Source organism: Periplaneta americana, chromosome 12 (genome assembly GCF_040183065.1).
Source record: "Periplaneta americana isolate PAMFEO1 chromosome 12, P.americana_PAMFEO1_priV1, whole genome shotgun sequence".
NCBI lineage: Eukaryota > Metazoa > Arthropoda > Insecta > Blattodea > Blattidae > Periplaneta > Periplaneta americana.
Genome location: NC_091128.1, coordinates 170,461,272 through 170,482,217, shown reverse-complemented (window position 1 = coordinate 170,482,217; position 20,946 = coordinate 170,461,272). Strand labels below are relative to the sequence as shown.

Sequence of the window (20,946 nt, the reverse complement as noted above, 5' to 3'; positions counted from 1 at the left end):
AAAGTCCTTTCTATGAAACTGCACTCCATGAAAAAAAAAAAAAAAAAAGTATATCAATGTTATTGTTTGTGCTGTGACAGCGAGCCAATAGAGATATGAGTACCCATGTGTGTGACCTTATGACATCTTATGTCATCAACATTCATTCACAGCATTACTCCCTTTCGTCTCACCCGGCAGAGACTTTCTTGTGGTTGGAGCACAGTATATGGTCCGCTGCAAAAGTAATTTCTCCTGGATCTCTCGCCGCAGTGACCCACTGTCATTGTAAATATTTACCGAGGAATTTAAAAAAAAAAAACTAAAATGTAAACATTTTCTTGCTAAAGGAGAGAAACAGTTGAGGGTTTGAAATGGACTTGTTTATGATTGTTCAGCTGTTTTCTTTTCCTCTTTTTTTTTACGGAGGATGGATCTTATTGTGCTTATCACTCCTGTTCTGGAATGATAGTTGTACCTGAACGCTCGCGCTCCTGTACAAGTTAAAAATTCTTCTTTCCGAGAATCGAAATATTTCTTGCGAACGTAACTGTTAGGCGATAAAATGTGAATTATTCGTTCATCATTATGGATATACTGATGATGAAAACGGTGGCCGCACCTAGTGCTAGCAAGCCGTCTCGCAGTCCTCCCCGGAAGTCGAGGCGAATGCTGTCTTCAATAGGGTGGCGCTTGAGGACTTGGAATTCGGTGAACATCTCGCGCAGGTGCGGATAGCTGCGTCTCAGAAGGAGTTCCGCTATCACGGCGTCGTCCGTGCCATAGCGCATGCCCACGCCGGTGTGTGCCAGCATCTGCAACCGTCGGATAATAATTAACATTTTCTATAAATACTTGATTAAATGGCGAACTTGCTCGTGTTAATTATGTAAGCATGTGCGTCTTACAGCTGTTTCGGTACTACTTGACACCATCCTCAGAGCCTTCTGTGTCTCAGCATCATCTCAACATCGCTGCCTGTTGTGTGGGTGGGTGTGGGTGCGTTCATGTGATGAAGAGTTGAGTCAAATAGTGTGTGTGTTCTGAAATTGATCTGTGTGTTGAGAATTTGATCAGGGTGTGTTTTAGTGTGTTTGTATATTTCATATTTTTCTAGTGTGTTGAGTTTTTTGGTTTTTGGGTTGTATCGCAGTGTTGCCGCGACCTACTCACGAAAATCAGGAGATAACAGTAGATCAATTAATGATTAATTTCATCATTCTATTAGGCCTATATTAATTACAAAACAATGTATACTATAAAAAGGTGATACTGTTGTATTATTACACAATACATCCCCACCACTGAAATGAGCCAACCAACCAACCAACATCTTGTTGCACTGAAAGTCTATATGAACGGAGATCAAGCTGACTTGCTTTTGACTCCTCCTTTAATTTATAAACACTTTGAAATTGTTCATTCTAGTTCTTCAGTCCTTGATGTTAATCCATGATGAATTTGTGAAAAATATGGCTGGTATAACTTGGGTTGTATTGTTTATGATTGATGATTAAACTTCTGTAGCAGAGGATTTGGATGATTTTTCAATGTTTGTATAAATTTGAGCTTTAAATTTTCCGAAAACTCTTCAATTGATGCTATGTCCAAAACTTCATGTAAAAATTTATTGGATGTTGTGCAATCAGCTCCAGCAATTGTGCGCAGAACTGTTCTTTGTACTCCACGCAGTCTTCTCAGTAGAGACCCATTGTCAGATGACCAAGCTGGATATGCATATAGGAGGCTAGCTCTGAGTATTGTTATATAGAAAGTTTGAAATGAACAATTTTGCTAATTATAACTACAGCCATCTCTAGTCAATTTATGTAACTAAGTCCATCAACACGTGCAACAATACACAAAATATGTTTGGTAGAACTTTTGTCTGTGGATTCATCGGCAATTTGGATTATCTTTTTGTATTTTCCACTGCCATTATATTTTGGGCAATAGCTGTAGTTTTTGTACGCCCACAAGTTACCTTTGTCGCAGTTTCTGAATCTGGATAAATAGACTTAATTAGTGCTGTTAAGAGCTCCATAATATTGATCAACAAATTATGTTTTGCTACAAAAATAGATTGGTCTCACTTCTGCTTCTCTCGCCATAGTGTTTATTTTTGTAAAATCACTCGTAAAACCCGATTGTTTTTTGTCCTAAAGTGTCTGATCTTTTCAAATGCATTGTGTTTCCGCATGCATTTCCAAACTTGTTTTTCCTCTTACGTGTGGGAGAGGACCGATGCACCAAAATTTAAGTGATTCTACATGTTATATATATACCTCAAATCTTCTAATACAATTTTCCTTCGATGGAGCACCTTTAAGCAGGAAAAAAATAGTCTTTGCCCAATGTTTACAGCACTCTATTGCAGTAACGGCCTGGGAGAAATGATTGATTGCTATACAAGCAGATACGTAAAAATAATCTTAATAGTACTGTACGGTATTGATTCTTTTTTTACAAATTATACCGTTTAGTCATGAATTAAATGGAATAATTGCGAAAATCGTTTAAATAAATCTTTCAGCTCAGCGGACTGCCGCTTGTCACTGACTGAGTACAGCTGAGGAGGAGGGGAAGGCAAGGAGTGCAGGCCGTGCAGAGAGAGAGAGAGAGAGAGATAGAGAGTGTGTGTAGTTGCGAGTGTATTGAAAATCCGAGCATAGTACCATGGTGACTTTAGCATGCCCAAAATGCAGGAGAAATTCGGACTTTTGAAAAAGAAATCAGTAGAGTAGTAGAGTCCATGGAAAAACAGGAACTCTCCTGCTAAATCAGTAGGTATGGCAACACTGGTTGTACGTGTAGGATTTCCATGTCTGTATTTATGTTATTGTATGTGTGGTTAGCATTATTTATGTGTTCGGCATATGTAGATGTATTGTGTGTGTCCTCTGGTTATTGCTTTAATGTGTTCTTTGTATCGAGTTTGGAATGATCTGCCTGTCTATCCAATGTAGAAACTGTCGCAACTATTGCATGTGAGTTTGTATACGCCTGTGTGGTTGTATTTATTTGTTTGTGTTGTTTGTGTTTTAATCAAGTATTTATATTCAAGTGTTAAAAGTAGTGTACGAAAGATTCGAAATGGATTAACATTTTCTCTTGTAAGTGTTCAAATTCTGTATGTCGGAGGAGCTAAATCATAGGCGTACAAAAAAAAATATTATAAAATTATAGGATGGATATAGAACTCAATACAAACGTGTTTCAATTGGGGTTGTCTCAAGGGGGTATGCATCCCATTGACTAGGCATGCAAAAATGCTTTCGCTATACTTGTTGATATAATTATTGCAGTTTAGTTTATTTTACAATACGATGAAAGAGTAATGGAACGGAGAAAAATTCTCTCCGGCGCCGGGATTTGAACCCGGGTTTTCAGCTCTACGTGCTGATGCTTTATCCACTAAGCCACACCGGATACCCACCCCGGCGCCGGACAGAATCGTCTCAGATTAAGTTCCAACTCTTGGGTTCCCTCTAGTGGCCGCCCTCTGCACTACGTCATAGATGTCTATGAACGTAGGACTGAAGTCCACACATGTGCTGAGGTGCACTCGTTATGAGTGACTAGTTGGCCGGAATCCGACGGAATAAGCGCGGTCTTAAATCATCATCTCATGATATTTCCATGCACATATTCTGCATCATCATACGATCATCGTATGATGACGCAGAATATCTGCATGGAAATATCGTATGTACTTCGGTATATTAAAATTATATATATATATATATATATATATATATATATATATATATATATATATACCAACTCTTGTTTTTTTTCCATGCTTCAATAACATTTTCATACATAATTCATTACTGTTATTACTGCATCAATATCTACTGTATGTATAATAATAATAATAATAATAATAATAATAATCATAATAATTTATTTTGCATAGTATAACATCAGTCATAATCTTTTGTTATTTCTTATACAGGGTGATTCACGAGGATTTACCGTCACTTACGGAGCTAAATTTCCGAAGACATTCTGAGCAACAAATGTCATATAAGCATGCCCTAATTTCAATATTTTCAGAGTTACACTAATTTGAAGTAGAATACCTTTTTTCTTTAGTTTTAAGAGTAAAAGAATATTACAAATAGAGAATAAACTATTCAGAAGTATCATTTCTTTAATTGGCTAGTGTTCTGAAGCTAAAAATTTGTTGTTAATTGCTTTGTACAGAGGGAGCGGTGACTCCAGGAGAAAATTCTTTGGTGACCGAGAGTAACAGTAACTTACAAGTCAAAATTCAATTTTACAAGAGAAAAAAATCTGTATAACCATACGGCAGTAAAAAAACAAACTCTTTGCAATAAACTCGAAGAAATAGCATGAAAATATCTCAAATATATTACGAACTGTGGCCGGCTCTGTGCAGTCGTGTATAATGCGTGCGTACACGTGTACGTTAAACCGCTACAAAACTAACCTAGACAGCTGCGTACACGCGTACGGCAAACCGGCCTGAGAGATTGAGCTTCACATTTTGGGCTCCATATTTCAAGTTTAAGGAGAGCCAGGTTTGCATCATCGTAAAATTCATACACCCTCTCCTGACCTGGGCTTCCTTGTGCGCCTGCGCCACGTTCACCTCGTTCTCTTCGCGCTCCGTAGTGAGCAAGATCCTCATGAGGCGTCGAAGGTCCGAGTTCATCTCCCGCTTCACCGCAAAGTCCAGGTCCCGTCCGTACTCTGTAAAACATTCAGTTATACTTAACGAGCGCTTCTGCTGCAAACAAATTATGAAAATGTGAATTATCTTCTATTTCAGGCTTGAATCTGAAGTCTGATAAGTGTAATATGTAGCTAATCGGCGATGTATGCAATGGAGGGGAAAAGGAACTGGCCATCTTACCCCATTATCTCCTGGCCTAGTCGCCTCATTTGTGAAGTTTACACCTGTCTTCGGACAGTTGACTAAACAACAAACATCTGGCTTGAAGCAAGATCCTGCTATCCTAAGGCCCGGTTGCAGAAACGCAAATCAAATCAGTCCCTGATCGCCAATCAGTTGATGTCTGATTTATTTGATTGTTCATTGCGTTGCACAAACGTGAATCTCCAATCAACTTGTCTCAATTTACTAATTGCTGATTTGAGAAAGAAATACATTTGACAACAGCGCTATTTAGCAACCAGAGCCAATTTGATGCTCCTTAAAAGTCGCGAAACGAATGCATCAAGTGGGCGGTGACTAGGAAAACAAGTGAATGTTCAAGTGAATGTTTTGCTGTTTTGTTGCTTTTTGTAGAAAGGAAACAGGCGGATTCTATTTGTATAGAGACTACAATATAGTGAAACAAAAATAAACGTGAGGTGGCTTCTGTTGTGGGATTTGCTAGGGGAGTCGATAAGAAATTGGAATATGCATAGCCTCCATAACCTTTTCTATTTCGATAAAGTTCGGCATCATTTCAACCAGGTGATCAGATGGGGATGTGAGCAGTCTATACAACCAATATTAGGCTACTCTTGGAAATCCTGACATGACTGGATTTCAAATCATTCCCTGTTTGAAGTTTGGGGATTTATGAGACCCTGTCATAACAAAGCAATTTCATACGTAACATTCCTAACTACTCGGCAAATAGTTGATTTGTGGACCCTAACAAGATAACCCAAGACCGCCTGAAAAATTCCAACAGCATAAAATCTCAGCATTATTAGAACTTGGTTCATAGGAGAAAGTGAAAGGTTTCGATTTGTCTGTCTGCATATATTTGTTTCAATCTCTGAAAGTAACAAAACACACGAATCCTTACTTAACCTAAATCTTTGCTCAAATTTTCTGTCATTATACATAAAAACAATTCATGTCTGTCACGGAAACGCCTTCTTCTTAATAATATTTTTTTCATTCTAAAATTTCATCAGAAGAATCCATTATGTCGAAAACAATATTATTGCGCTATAACTATTTACTATATAATTACAGTAACTGCATTATAAACAGAACAACATAAATAGCCTACTTAATCGATGATCAGTGACTTAACCAGCAAAAATCTGTTGATCAAATCTGATGGAAGACTGATCTCCGATCAAACACTGATTGTTCTTTCTGCAACAGAAATAGAACTGATGGCCAATCAAACCCTCCTTGATTGCCAATCATATTTTGATCGGTGTTTCTGCAACCGGGCCTAAGTCTCTAAAATCGGGATGCGCATTAGAATCGATGTCGCACTAGATTCGTATACAAACTCGAAAATTGTCCTTTCAAATTCTGCCTGTGCTTCGGCTATGTTCATGTTACCTCGTTGCTCGTCGTTCCTCGATTCGCGCGCTTCCGTATTTCTGTAGACATTGTTGTTAATACCGGTATGAAGCAAGCTTCAAACGAAAGGTTATATCTGCTGAAAATATGGAAACAGACAGTCTGCAAGAGAATTCGGTGTAACAGAGAGCAACATTCGCTTATGGCGCCAACACAGAATGGCTAGATTTGCTTCTAAAATGACGAGAATAAGCTCACCGCCCACGAAAAGGAAGAGATTCTGAGGTACACGAGATTTGAAAATGCATACAGGAAAGGACATGACAAGTTGTACTAGGTACCTAACGCATTTTGATTATAAGAGTAAGTCAGTATTTTGTTTAATGGTTATAAATTACTCATCTATACTAATAATAAATCTGTAGCCGAAATTTTTCTGGTAATTTTCGATTTTCCAAAAATAATTGGTCCTAACATATATAATTAACCACCCTGAAACCGAAAATAGCTTTTTTTTTTATTTTTGTTTGTATGTCTGTCTGTCTGTCTGTCTGTATGTTTCTTTGTTACCTTTTCACGCGATAATGGCTGAACGGATTTCGATTAAAATTGTAATATAAATTAAGTTCGTTGTAACTTAGATTTTAGGCTATATGGCATTCAAAATACATTATTTAAAAGGGGGGTTATAAGGGGGTATCAATTAAATAAATCGAAATATCTCGCTTATTATTGATTTTTGTGAAAAATGTTACATAACAAAAATTCTTTCAACATAATTTGCGATAAGTTTTATTCCTTGAAAAATTTTGATAGGACTGATATTTAATGATATAAATGAGTTTTAAAATTAAAATAACTGCCATCTAAGGCCGTGTAATGAATTAAAAAACAAATGACTTCGTCTATAAGGGGCCTTGAACAGCAACAATCGAGAGCTATGAAAGATAGCCTACAGATAATGTTTCTGTGTTTGTATAAAGTAATATCGGAAGCTAAATTAACCGATTTGTATAATGAATTATTATTTCACCATTGGAAAGTGTAGTTTCTCTAGATGGACATAATGCTATAATGTTATTACAGTAACTTCTGATATAATATAATATAATATAATATGTAATATTATATTATATAATTTAAGTTATTTCAAGGGTTCACAACCATAGTGGTCCAAGCGCCATTTACTGAATACGTAGAAAACAAGGGTTAAAATTAAGTTATTACCATAACTCAATGGAAACCTATAGCAAGTAAAATAAAGTATACACATTAAATCTAAATGATGTCAATCTTCATTAAGCTATGGTTGCATGTAATAAAAATTAAGAAACATGTTAAAGGAATTGTCATTGCACCAAATGAGTGTCTCTGGACCAAAATGATCGCATTTTAATTATTTGGATGCAATTTAAATTAAGTAACATATTAAACGATTTATCCTTCTATCAAACACGAATGTTCCCTGGATCAAACGTCCTATTTTAATTAAGTAATTACTTTATATTTATTTGTAACGGGTGCAGCGGAGCGCACGGGTACGGCTAGTTGTTGTATAAAGTAATGCAATCTAGTTAAAAATCATAACATACTGTAAACCCATTGTCATAATAACAAAATAAAGTGCTCAACTTTAACCCATTTTTGTATACAGTAAGAGTACATTATTACGATACAAGGTTGGGAAGTGCTTTTTACAAAATCGAGGAAAAGTTTGAAAAGCGAGCAGAGCATTGCATTGAAAATTTAGAGCAATATCATTCCAAAGCCTTCGCAAAACTGCACTGTAACGGTAACTAAGTAACAATAAGTTTATAGTTTTATGTTACGAAGAATAATTTCCCTAGCAACAAGTTTCTGTGTGGGAATTCTAACTTTCAAGGCCTGACAACAATAGCTGTAAATACAGCAAAAAAACACGATCATACAAAAACTTTAATTTTGCACTTACTTTGCAGCTGCGCATTACATTCGCCAGCAAACTTTTTTTTAATTTGAAGTCTCTAAAAATTAAGTTGTGCATTAGATTCGGTGGCGCATTAGATTCGAGTAAATTCGGTATTTCTATTGATCACTTGGTTTTTGAACATAGGCTATATAGTTTTTGCTCAAATATGGTAGAGCCTACCATAATTTTTTCGTACATTTCGGTAATTACTATACGTTTGGAATGGAATGAAATTTCGGGAGAGGCACTATGTCCCAGCACTGCGACCTTTTACGATCTATTGCGCTAACCTTCAAGCTAGGCGCATTCCCAAACTCACACCGGCTGACTACACTAAGGTTCGCTGCATACCCAGGTTTCGAACAGGCAACCACCCTCGTCCCTAGGCCAGCCCTCTCCTTGGAGAAATGTTGATCGAATGACGTAGATGCATAATATGGGAAAACTGGAGAACCCCGAGAAAATCTCAACTATGATCTTGTCCGCTACAAGTGCCACTGAAAAATCCCAGGCCTGACCGGGACTCGAACCCGGACCGCTTGCGTGACAGGCTGAATGTCTGACCACTCAGAAGCAAACATTCTGTTGGGGGCTGATAAAAAGTTAATTTTTTTCTTCCACCATGTTTATAATGTCAAAACAAGTGCTTATACAAAATTTGGCCACTCGACCGCAATTACGAGGGTCGTCTAAAAAGTAAGTTTACCTGGGGCCGTTTACAGAAACAAAGCAAAATGTCATGGAATTGAAACATGCAGCAATTGTTGAGCTATTTTTCAACATGTTCCCCACCGGAACTGAGACATTTGTTAGACCGTGGGATCAATTTTTGTATCTCTATGTCGTAGAAGTCTGCCGCCTGGGGTCGGAACTAGTGTGACAGCTGTCTGCACCTCTCTGTTGATCCCACGGTATGACAAATGTTTCGATTCCGGTGGGGAATATGTTAAAAATAATTAAAAAATAGCTGTACCTGTTCCAATAAAACTCTCCATGAAATTGTGATTTCTTTTTGTAAACGATACCGGGTAAACTTACTTTCTGGATGGCTCTCGTAGTTGCTTTCGAGTGGCCAAAATTTGTATAAGCATTTGTTTTGACATTATTAAAATGGTGGAAGAAAGAAAATCTTTCTTATCTGCCCCCATGAGAAGGTTTGCTTGTCAACCACCGCATGGACTACCATACGTTTACTCTGAAAGGATATATTCAAGTAGTTTAAATCTGCAGTGCTCGGGAAAAGTGACACAAGTCAGTTTCCACAAATCTTTTTTTATAATTTATTGACAACTTCAGTGGCGTAGCATGAAATTTTGAGCAGGGGAAGCTAACTCAAGTTGTCTTTCATGCAATATGAGAAAACGTATTACAAAAATACAGTCTTAAAATAAATAGTAGTCAATTTCAAGTCAGCAGTCGAAGATTGGTTGGAACATCGTAAGTAACACCAATAAGGCATGATCTCAAATGATACGTAGTAAAATATGATTTCACGGTTTACACATATCTCTTAACAAATAGACACGTATACGTATAACATTAGCTCACTCCCTGTCATACTTAGAGAAATCACAATATTAGTATCATTACGTAAGTATGCGTCTGTCTTTTGGTTGTGTCTTTCATTGACAGCAAGGGAGTCGGTCATTTGTTTTTTAAATCACACTTTTGTTCGTAAGTCAGTCTTGATAATACAATTGTCCTAAAAAATTCAAGTAAATTAGTGTCAGGAACTGTTATTTCGCTCATTATTTATTATATCAGCCACAATGCACACTAACACTTCAACTGAACATAACTGACGAAAGGGGATAACTCGGAAACTACTTATTTTAAATGTTAAAGCTAGCTTCTTGCGAGCCTTGCGACTAGGGTAGTTTAGTTAGAAAGGGATGGAAAATCTGCGGGGTGGATTACACAGAAGAAACCAGTTTGCTTGGAAGCTGGTGCGTGCAGGCTTCTTGTTTACTGCTGCATCACAAATCATCCTGAGCTGCCGCATCACAATATTTAACGCGTAAATAAAAATTCTATTAAAATTAATAAATAATTTTCTCCATAAACTGCCGGTTTATTATGAAATTATTATTAACTGGGGAAGCTAAGCTTTTTAGCTTACACTGACGCTACGCCACTGGACAACTTACGGAACATCTGCTCGCTTGGAAAAAAAAAATACATAAGTATTCCTCCCATTACAATAATTCATACAGAAAAAAATCAAATCGACATAAACCAGTGTAAGTTGTCAATAAATTATCAAAAAAGGTTTGTGGAAACTGACTTATGTCACTTTTCCCGAGCACTGCAGAAATGACCTATTAGATCTGCCTTATTATTAACCAGGTAAACTACAGTCATCGTCCTCTTACACCCCGCACACCGCATCTGTTTATGTTCTCAGTCGACCTTAGAGTGCTCTTACGTCACAGATTATGGAGCTGCATAAAATGGTATCGCAGGTGTGTTTCTATTAAGTAGTTGGGCACGTACTCTTGTAGTAGGACTCCTTGATGAGACGTACTCTCGAGTTGCTGCGTCCACACAGCAGCTCCACCATGATGGCCTCCTCTGGTCGAACCTTCTGCAGGTAAAACACAAGATACTGAATTAGATCGCGCACGTGACAGCAATACTGCTGTTGCGATATTCTTGAGTGAATTTGTTTTTATTCTGACTTCATTTCGATGTGATGAGGTTTTGATTTTATTTTCATTTTCGGCCAGTCTTCGATAGGTTATTAGTAGGGAACGGAATTTGGAGTAGTAAAAGCTAGTATTGGCATCTACACAGTCATTTGTTTACAACCCTTTATACCAAGTCCTCCCCTCCATGACATACTCGCAGGTCTCTACACGTCAACAACAGGTGAACGGGACAGTTGTCGCATAAGAACCTCAACATGCAGGTTTGCAGTTCAGAATAGTGATGTGCAGGTACAATGCCGAAAGTGAAATCAACTAACAATACAGTATTGAAAGACTATATTTGTAAAACCTCCAGATCAAGTTAAAAATTCAGGAAACAATTCCCTAAATTGTCGCTTCCCCCATGTCCAGTTCCTACGAGATGGGGGTCATGGTTAGAAGCTTGCAATTATTACGCACGTCACCTCCAATCTGTGAAGAAAGTGGTCCAGTCTTTCGATACCGATGAAGCGGCTGCGATTCAAATACGCCAGGAACTGCTAAATGATGAAACAATCGAGAAAGAAGTCACGGATATTAAGTCAAATTTTGGATATTTACCGGATGCCATTATTCAATTAGGAAAGTCAGGAGTAGAACTAGTTGAGAAAATAAATATTATGAGGACTATTGTAAATAAACTGAGTGCAGTAGAAGGTGAAATAGGAAAACGTGTTGGTGAAAAAATGAACAAAGTTTTGATTAAAAATGATGGATACGATATTCTTAGTCGGATTTCAGATGAACTAACAAAGACGTGTCCCAATGACGTCATTCAACATGTGAATTTAATTGACGTATCTTGTTTCAAGTACTCTCTAATTGTCTCTGCAGATGGAGAGCGGAGTTTTTCCATGTTACAAAATTTCCTTCCTTGCAACAGAGCAAAGTTGTAGTTTGAAAATTTGAAAATAATATTTACAATTTATTATAACAAGGCATAGCATTAATTGAAAATGCCATTTCGTTTGGATCTACATATTCAGAGGCGAGTTCCATACAGAAGACAACTGTCTATCAACATCAACATGTCCACTGACACGCGAAGATGCAGAGGTTCATATTTAATTATGTATATTTGTAATGTTGTTTATTGGTGTCTTGTGCGTTGCGAAGAAAAGCACATGTAGTTCAAAAAGAAATGCAGATTATGTATGTAGGTCACTATATGTCATTAAACTATTCCATTTGTTTATTCTGAAATATATTTACAGACGTTGCGTGTAAGTTTGTATGAAGTGGACTGTACTCTTCCATGCGCCGTGACGCAGCTCGCTTGACAGTCACTGAGCTACGAATATCTATACTACGTTTCACCATTCTTTATAATACTCCAAGTCCCTTTCCCTGGTTATTAGTTAGATTGGTAAAATTAAATGAGGGGATAGCTAGCAGCGTATTCCGAATCTCACCGGTCCGGTGGCATCAATGACGTCACGTTGCAACGAAAATAAGGAACAAAATGCTGGAAGAATCGATGCTGTCATGGCGACTGTGTAAGTGGTTATCTGTGCTACGCTAGCAAAATTTTGCGAAATTTCCGTACTGCCATCTCGTTCAAAGAAAGAGATCATAAACAACTTATTTCTTGAACCGGTAGTAATAACTGGTCCGTTGACATGGTCGCTCATAAGCCATTAACATATTGTTTTTACGTTCTGCTCATTACAAACAATACAGCAGAACTAAAGCAGAACACACCGCCATGACACAACAGTGCACGATGTCATCCGTCTGCTAATTCCCGCCTTATACAAGAACCAATCAGATTCACTGATGGCGGCTGATGGAGCCTTCCACCACCTCTGCAAGTTGATGGCACCGGTGCGACACCGGTGGAGCATCAATGACGTCATCGGTGGAATTCGGAACACCGTGATGCCATCGGATTGCTCACCGGTGAGATTCGGAATACGCTCTAGGTGACATGAGGCCGAGGTTTATGACAATGTTAGTGGGTTAGTTGAGGGGATGGCCAAGTGACGTGAGGCCGAGGAATGTGAAAATGTTCCCTCTCCCTCGTGTAGTGGGGGGGGGAGATATCGAAGTTTCGCCTTATTTTCTTTCATTTTAATTTTATTTTGAATTAGTACTTACTCCGTGTGATTTGTATTTTGGTTTGAATTTGATATTACTTTCATTTTGATTTCATTCAACTTTTATCTGTCTTGACTTCGTTTTGATTTATCTGATTGTTGTGATTTTATTTAATTTTTAACTGTTTTAACTTGATTTGCTTTTGACTTCACAAGTTTGAAATAATTGGCTTTAAAATCTATTGCGATATCGTTAGAAATGGAAAAGAAAAGGAATTGCATTTTCGAACAGCTAGGCACCTACGGAAATAATAAACTGATGATTCCGAAGGCTGTATGAATAAAGGCTGGTTCACAATAAACCGAGAATGGAAACGATAACGGGAACGGAAACGGAAATAATGTTAAAATAAATGCATTTAAATACGAGCATTCGCAATAGTTAGTTGTGAATGCTCACATTTAAATACATTTATTTTAACAATATTTCCGTTCTCGTTTTCGTTGTCGTTTCCATTCTCGATTTATTGTGAACCAGCCTTAAGAGCTAATCTTATTTTCTGTGTAATGTGTATTAGATAATGAAAAGTATGTACAGTAGGTTGTATATTTCAATGTCCGGTCCAGACGCAACATTTATTTGGCATTTTACTTGCACATGCAAAACGTTGCAAGCAGGAAGGAGCGTGTGGACCGTAAAACTGAGTGATTATTATAACTGAAAGCCTCCAACTCAGTGTTCAGTCTTCTTTCATTTCTAAAAATCGTTCAGTTTTACGATCCACATGCTTACTTGCAACGTCAAGAAAGCTATTGTGTGTAGACCGGGCTTAAATCCATGATTTAAGGTTCTCCGAACACGACGTAACTTATCTATTGTCGAAAATATTTGAAGGGGTGAGAATTTTCAGTCCTAACCCACACACACAAAATTTTACAGTAGAGCGTGTTAAAGATAGAGTCCAATGCTATTAGGTGCGGTGTGATAATTTCTTCCGCGTATACTTACGTCATTTGCTGAGTAATTTTTATAGCCTAATGCTTTACTAGTTGATTATGTCTCGTGACGAGAATATTGTACGAAATGGAAATATAAAAATTGGAAATTTATCCTTTCAAGAAGTGGAAAAATTCAAATACCAGGGAGCAACAGTAACAAATATAAATGATACACGGGAGAAAATTAAACACAGAATAAATATGGGAAATGCCTGTTATTATTCGGTTGAGAAGCTTTTATCATCCAGTCTGCTGTCAAAAAAATCTGAAAGTTAGAATTTATAAAACAGTTATATTACCGGTTGTTCTTTATGGTTGTGAAACTTAAGACTCTCACTTTGAGAGAGGAACATAGGTTAAGGGTGTTTGAGAATAAGGTGCTTAGGAAAATATTTGGGGCTAAGAGGGATGAAGTTACAGGAGAATGGAGAAAGTTAAACAACGCAGAACTGCACGAATTGTGTTCTTCACCTGTCTTAATTAGGAACATTAAATCCAGACGTTTGAGATGGGCAGGGCATGTAGCACGTATGGGCGAATCCAGAAATACATATAGAGTGTTAGTTGGGAGGCCGGAGGGAAAAAGACCTTCGGGGAGGCCGAGACGTAGATGGGAAGACAATATTAAAATGGATTTGAGGGAAGTGGAATATGATGATAGAGACTGGTTTGATCTTGCTCAGGATAGGGACCTATGGCGGGCTTATGTGAGGGCGGCAATGAACCTCCGGGTTCCTTAAAAATCAGTAAGTAAGTAATACTTTACTAGTAGCTTCCTCATATGTATAAGGAATGAAATCGCACAGAATATATAATTTTTGTTAAAAGTGTGGCTTTGGACTATCTCATTCTCACCCCTTCATTTCTTTGTGCAGCTTTCGATTTAGGTCTGTTATGTGATAAAATCTCGTTGTCATGGGAACTAAGCAGGGGATTATCGGGATCGAAAACCCATACTATACTATACATCAGCCGCGGCGAAAATGCGATCGTGCGCCGAGCCACTGTGTAACCTGCAACGTGCCTAGCACCTATGGAGGAAGGCGGACACCCGAAGGGGAAGTGAAGCAACTGTCTGACTTGTTAACGGATTTTCATTTTCCTTACGTCAAGCACTTAAATATAATTTTATACAGTACAAGGCTACAAGCTAATGTTTAATATGTGTAACGAAGAAAGAAATGAACAATCACAATCTAAAATTAACTGTCTTCAGAATGTCTCTGCGACAGAGTTTCAAAATCAGGAATTATGTCACTTACTGCCAGTCGTAGTTGATCACGAAAGTATTTGTCTGTCAGTCGTGATCTAAATTTGGTTTTTACTGTTTTCATTCTTGAAAATAATTTTTCACAAACGTAAGTTGTAGCAAACATGGCTTCAAAAGAGCAAGCGAAAGAACGAAACTTTGGATATTATTGTTTTGGCAAAGATTTGAAAAGTTCAACATTTGTCAAGTCCTTACATCTAGCTTTCATTTAACATCACATTGTAAATCTGTGAGTTCAAATTGAAGAACTAACCGCATTATTCGTACATCTGCTGAAAAAGATCGACGTACAGAGATGATGATGATGATGATGATAATAATAATAATAATAATAATAATAATAATAATAATAATAATAACAACACTTAACCTTTTAATGTTTCATCAGTAACATGTAGTAAAACGCCGTTTTATGTTATACAACCGTTTTCCTCGTAATACTTGTGAACTAATCCTACATTTAATATTCTCCTCATATTGGCAGCAAAAAAATGCGTCCTCCCACCCTACTTGGAACTTTCGTTTTTGTAGAGGTACGAGAGACATTGCGACGATATGCCACTCGCAGGTCAGAGACAAATACAAATGGAACGGAGTTTGACTCCAGTGACTGAGAGGGTGGGGGTTGTGGGAGGTAGGAAGCGCATAGCTATCATTGCGAGCCACAATGTGCTCATGAGTCATATTTTCGCCACGGCTGCTATACATCGATACTATCCCCAGACATCACCCCGGCCTATACAGACGATAGATGAGATGAGAGTGTTGGTGGAATGAAAGGGAAATGGGATTACACCGAGAAAAACCCTCTGCAACATCTGTTTTATCCATCACAAATTCCACTCAGACCTGCCCGGGGATTGATCCCAGGTCGCCTGGATGGACGAGCAGCGCGCTAGCCTGTAGGAGCAGGCGCGAGCCAATTAGAAAGATACAAAAGTTCTTAGCAGTAGTAGTAACAGCTACAAGGGCTGATCGTATGGATACCTTCAGGGTCATGTGGATGTGGTCCGCTATGTAGTCGTGCGGCGTCTGCAGCAGGGCCATAGCGATGTCCCTGAAGTGTCCGCCGAGATCCGTCATGATGTCTGTTTCCAGGTCCTGTAACACGTTATGGTCATTTTAGCAATTCTAATTTCCGTTCCACAAAATCACTTCATTTTCTCTATTAAGCTATGGTTTCGCTATGTCGATGATCACCGAACGAACAAAGTCAGATGAGAGGTTTCTTTTGCAGCGAACATCGGCGTGTTTGCTATCGAAAGTACAGACGTGGACAAATTATTAACAAAATTGACGATTATGATAATTCTGTTTACAAAATTTGACTTTTCAATTTAGACTACAGTTGAAATTTTTGCATATTTCTATCATTATAGTAGACAGAAATATTAAAAAATGTCAACTGTAGTTTAAACTGAAGAGCTAAATTTTGTAAAAATAGCCTATATAATAAAAATCTTTACTTTCGCTAAAAATTTGTAAATATACAAAAATGTCAACTGCAGTCTAAATTGAAGAGTCAAATTTTGTAAAAATATAAAATAAAAATCTTCAGTTTTGCTAATAATTTGGAAATAGCCAAAATGTAACTGTAGTCCAAATTGCAGAGACAAATTTGGTAAAAATATGTAGTAAAAATCTTCAGTTTTGCTAATAATTTGTAAATATGCAAAAATATCAAATGTAGTCCAAATTGAAGAGTCAAATTTTCTAATAATATACACTACAAATCTTCAATTTTGCTAATAATTTGGAAATACGCAAAAATGTCAACTGTAGTCTGAATTGAAGAATCATATTTTGTAAAAATATATAATAAAAATCTTCAATTTTGCTAATAATTTGTCCACGTCTGTATCGTGTCATCAGAAAATTTGATAGCACTAAGTTTGAAGGCAATGATTCTGCTGAACCGCTTAGCGTTGGAGACAAGCCGAAGGCTAATTTTTCTAGTAGAGAAACAAGAGTTACAAGGGGCGATCAATAAGTTTCCGGACTGCCCTAAATGTAGGCAACACACAGGACATAGGAAACGGAGAAGTTATCTAGAACCAGGGAAACGCCGGGAATCTATACTAAATGCATTACTTGAAATACAGAGAAGAAGACTAGACATAAGGCGTATATGGAGAGATTTTAGAAAAAAATCGTAATAGATCCTTGACATGTTTGCACAAAATCACTGTAGAAGCTCAGTTCTTAAAGACGATCTGACGCTGTTTGATAGACTGACTCAACAGGCATGGAAGCAATGATCTTCAGTGACACGCGCATGTATGTTTAATGGTACAATAAATACAAGTGCAGTTCGGGAATATATTGATTGTATCTAGAATATAGTAGCAGTGAGATACATTGTTGTACAGTACTTACGTCACTTTTCATACAAAGATATATTATATTTAAATTATTTTCTGAGCGGGCGATGTGTCAACAAAATTTACATCGTTGTGTAATAATGTAAATCGTAAATCAAGATTTCAGGTATAACTCCCTGTAAAGTTGATTTGAATAATTTCGAGGGAAAAATTGTTCCTGAGCCGGATGTCGGTCTGTGGATATAGAGGGAAAAATTGGATCGGTGTCAGTTAGAGTTCCCGGGTAGCTCAGTGGTAGAGCGTTGGTACGTTAAACCAAAGGTCCCGGGTTCGATACCCGGCTCCGGAACAATTTTTCCCTCGAAATTATTCAAATCAACTTTACAGGGAGTTATACCTGAAATCTTGATTTGCATAATACACGTCACTGTTCGTTAACAGAAAACCACAATTTAAGTCACACGGAGTTAGTGTGCACTCGAAGTTGGTTGCTTGACGGTTGTCAGCCCACTTTGAGGTCTGTGGATATAGAGGGAAAAATTGGATCGGTGTCAGTTAGAGTTCCTGGGTAGCTCAGTGGTAGAGCGTTGGTACGTTAAACCAAAGGTCCCGGGTTCGATACCCGGCTCCGGAACAATTTTTCCCTCGAAATTATTCAATGTAAATCGTGTTTATTTATCACTTAACACCATGATGTATCCCACGGTCTTGTTTTTTATTATTTTTTTATTGTGTACATTTTAATCAGTTGTCGGTTTCTGGTTTAATTATGTGAATCCTACTTAATTGTAATCTAATACTAATATGTATTCCAATGTGTTTATTTTTATTTTTACTGTGTACATTTTTTATTGAATTATCGGCTTCTGTTTTTGTGTGATTCGTATTTGATTCTAACATTATTAATATGTATTCCACTATGTTTATTTGTATTTTATGACATAAATTTTTGTGTAACTACCTCTTTTGATCCCATTATGTACAGTAGTGGCAAAAAAAAAAACCGGACCGATCCTTATAGCTGATTTCAGAGCCTTGTTCACTCCAGAGCGTCGCACAGTGTGCAATAATGCAAATCTAGCTGGACAAAATTCATAACTTCTCTGCATTCCAACGGATTGCTATGAAACTTTGTACAGACCTTATAGATAGCACATATTCTTTGTGTACTAACTCTGACTACGATTGTGTAAGAGTAACTACTTCCTTCATACGGGGTGGTTTTAGACGAAAATAGTAACTTCTCTCCTATCTAACATATTTTTATGAAAAATTGTACGGAAGTTACAGGCAGGATATATTTTTTGTGTATAAACTATATTTACAGTTCCAAAAGAGGAAGTACCCCATTACAGGGGGTGCATTTATACAAGATTAACTTCTCTCCTATATAACAGATTTTATGAATCTTTGTACAGGAGTTAGAGGTAGCGTATATTTTTCTTGTAAAAATTTTGATTACTTCTCAATACTACCTGTAGACCTAGTAGTTGTACAAAGTTGCATAAAAATATATTACATAGGAGAGAAGTTGTTATTTTTTTTGAAATCCACTACCGTACTATAAAGAAGCAAGTCCTCTTATAAAATATAATCAGACTTTGTAGACAAAAAAATATATTCCACCTGAAACTTCTGTATAAAGTTTCATAAAAATCTGTTAGGTAGGAGAGAATTTATTAATTTTGTTTCAATGTATCCCTAAAAGGAATAGTTCCACTTATAGAACCGTAAATATAGTTTGTGCACAAAAATATATGCTACCTGTAACGTCTTTACAATGTATCATACAAATCTTTTAAATACGAGAGAAGTTATTAATTCTGTCTAAATGAACCCATTATAAAGGGGTAGTTTTTCTTGTGCAAACATAATCAGAGTTTGTACACAAATCATATGTGCTACCTTTAAGTCATGTACAAAGTTTCATAACAATGCGTTAGACTGCAGAGAAGTTATTAATTTTGTCCAGCTAATGATTTGCGTTCTGTGAGTTAGTTTAGGTTAGGTAAAACTGTGTCCAATGTATTTTTAAACTGTAATTCCATATCATGTGAATAATAATGTAGGCCTAAAACACTCTCACAGTGATTAAAACTTTCATAGTCTATGGTTCTATATTAACAAATTCCATGTTTCAGAACACAATAAACCACTAACAATTCGCTCTTTTTTACCCACATAGTAAGCCTCTCTCTCTACGACTGTACCGGAGCTAGAAGTGTTAGGAAGAACTCAAAGTTTATAACCTTCTAAATATACGATGAAAAAGTAATGGAACGGAGAAAAATTCTCTCGGGCGCCGGGATTTGAACCCGGGTTTTCAGCTCTACGTGCTGACGCTTTATCCACTAAGCCACACCGGATTCCACCCCGGCGTCGGACAGAATCGTCTCAGTTTTAAATTCCAACTCTTGGGTTCCCTATAGTGGCCGCCCTCTGCACTTCGTCATATAATATATACTTCTAAATATAGTTTTCTTTGACTATTACACTCTTACTACGTCATACTACTTTTGACCAATAAAACGGTACGAAAGGACGTATTTCAACCAATCATGGCTGCTTATCGCACAATTTTATCGCGTCCCTAGCATTTGTTTAATTTTATCGCGTCCCTAGCATTTGTTTCTTTGTTTGCCAACATTTGAAACTGCGCTGGTCTGGACGTCAAAAATATATATAAAATTACAAACCACTCCAGTCGATGCACGGCAGTTTCAAATATGACTCGCATTGGCATTCAAGAACAAGAATTAATAAAAATCACTGATCATACCTATGCATCTTCTGAAATCCGATTTACAAATAAATGAAGAGCACCATTCGGAAATCCTGAATAAGTTGAATACACCATGTAGGCCTAAATCAACGAGTTCCACTTCTATTACGCACACGTCCAATATAACATCAATTGAACCACCAACCACATCCAAATTTGAAAATTGTACATTCAATAATTATTCCTTTTAAAATTATTCATGTTTATTTTTTATGTCATCGTCGTTAATTAAAACTTTTCTGACACTTGTGTATATTAGTTAGGTTATGTTATAGCTTCTGCTCTGAGAGGATAAAAAGAACTTCTGCTATATGATATTATGGATAGTCACGTATCAGAGATTGTTTAATATTAATATTTATTGAATAGTAATCATTACAGTGTCTGTATAAAGACACTACTGCCATCTAGCATGCATCTAGCGTAATATTTGTAATGTTGAGATGGTACAATAATACATTTGAAGGCAGTTGTATTTTCGTAAGTCAATTAATATTTTATTGTATTGGAGTACTTCGTTACTTCTAATCTTTATATACTTTCTTCTAATCGTGGAATAGTCAATTAAATCCCACTCGAGTTTTGATTTTCTCTAGATAAATCAAAACGTCTAGTGAGATTACTGTTGATAAATCAGTAAAAGCTATTACTCACAACATTCTTCAAATATTAAAGGACAC

At 37.0% G+C, this 20,946-nt stretch overlaps 1 protein-coding gene across 1 annotated transcript in view; it reads right to left on the bottom strand.

The window, feature by feature from the left end:
• The window catches only part of LOC138711170 (annexin-B12-like), a 45,330-nt gene that overhangs the window by 7,428 nt on the left and 16,956 nt on the right, over positions 1 to 20,946 (bottom strand). Inside the window, exons 3-6 of the mRNA XM_069842524.1 lie at positions 16,151 to 16,264; positions 10,665 to 10,755; positions 4,565 to 4,698; positions 602 to 794 (exon numbers count right to left, since the gene is read on the bottom strand). Of these exons, the coding sequence (XP_069698625.1) occupies positions 602 to 794; positions 4,565 to 4,698; positions 10,665 to 10,755; positions 16,151 to 16,264 (532 nt within the window). The remainder of the gene's footprint in view (positions 1 to 601; positions 795 to 4,564; positions 4,699 to 10,664; positions 10,756 to 16,150; positions 16,265 to 20,946) is intronic.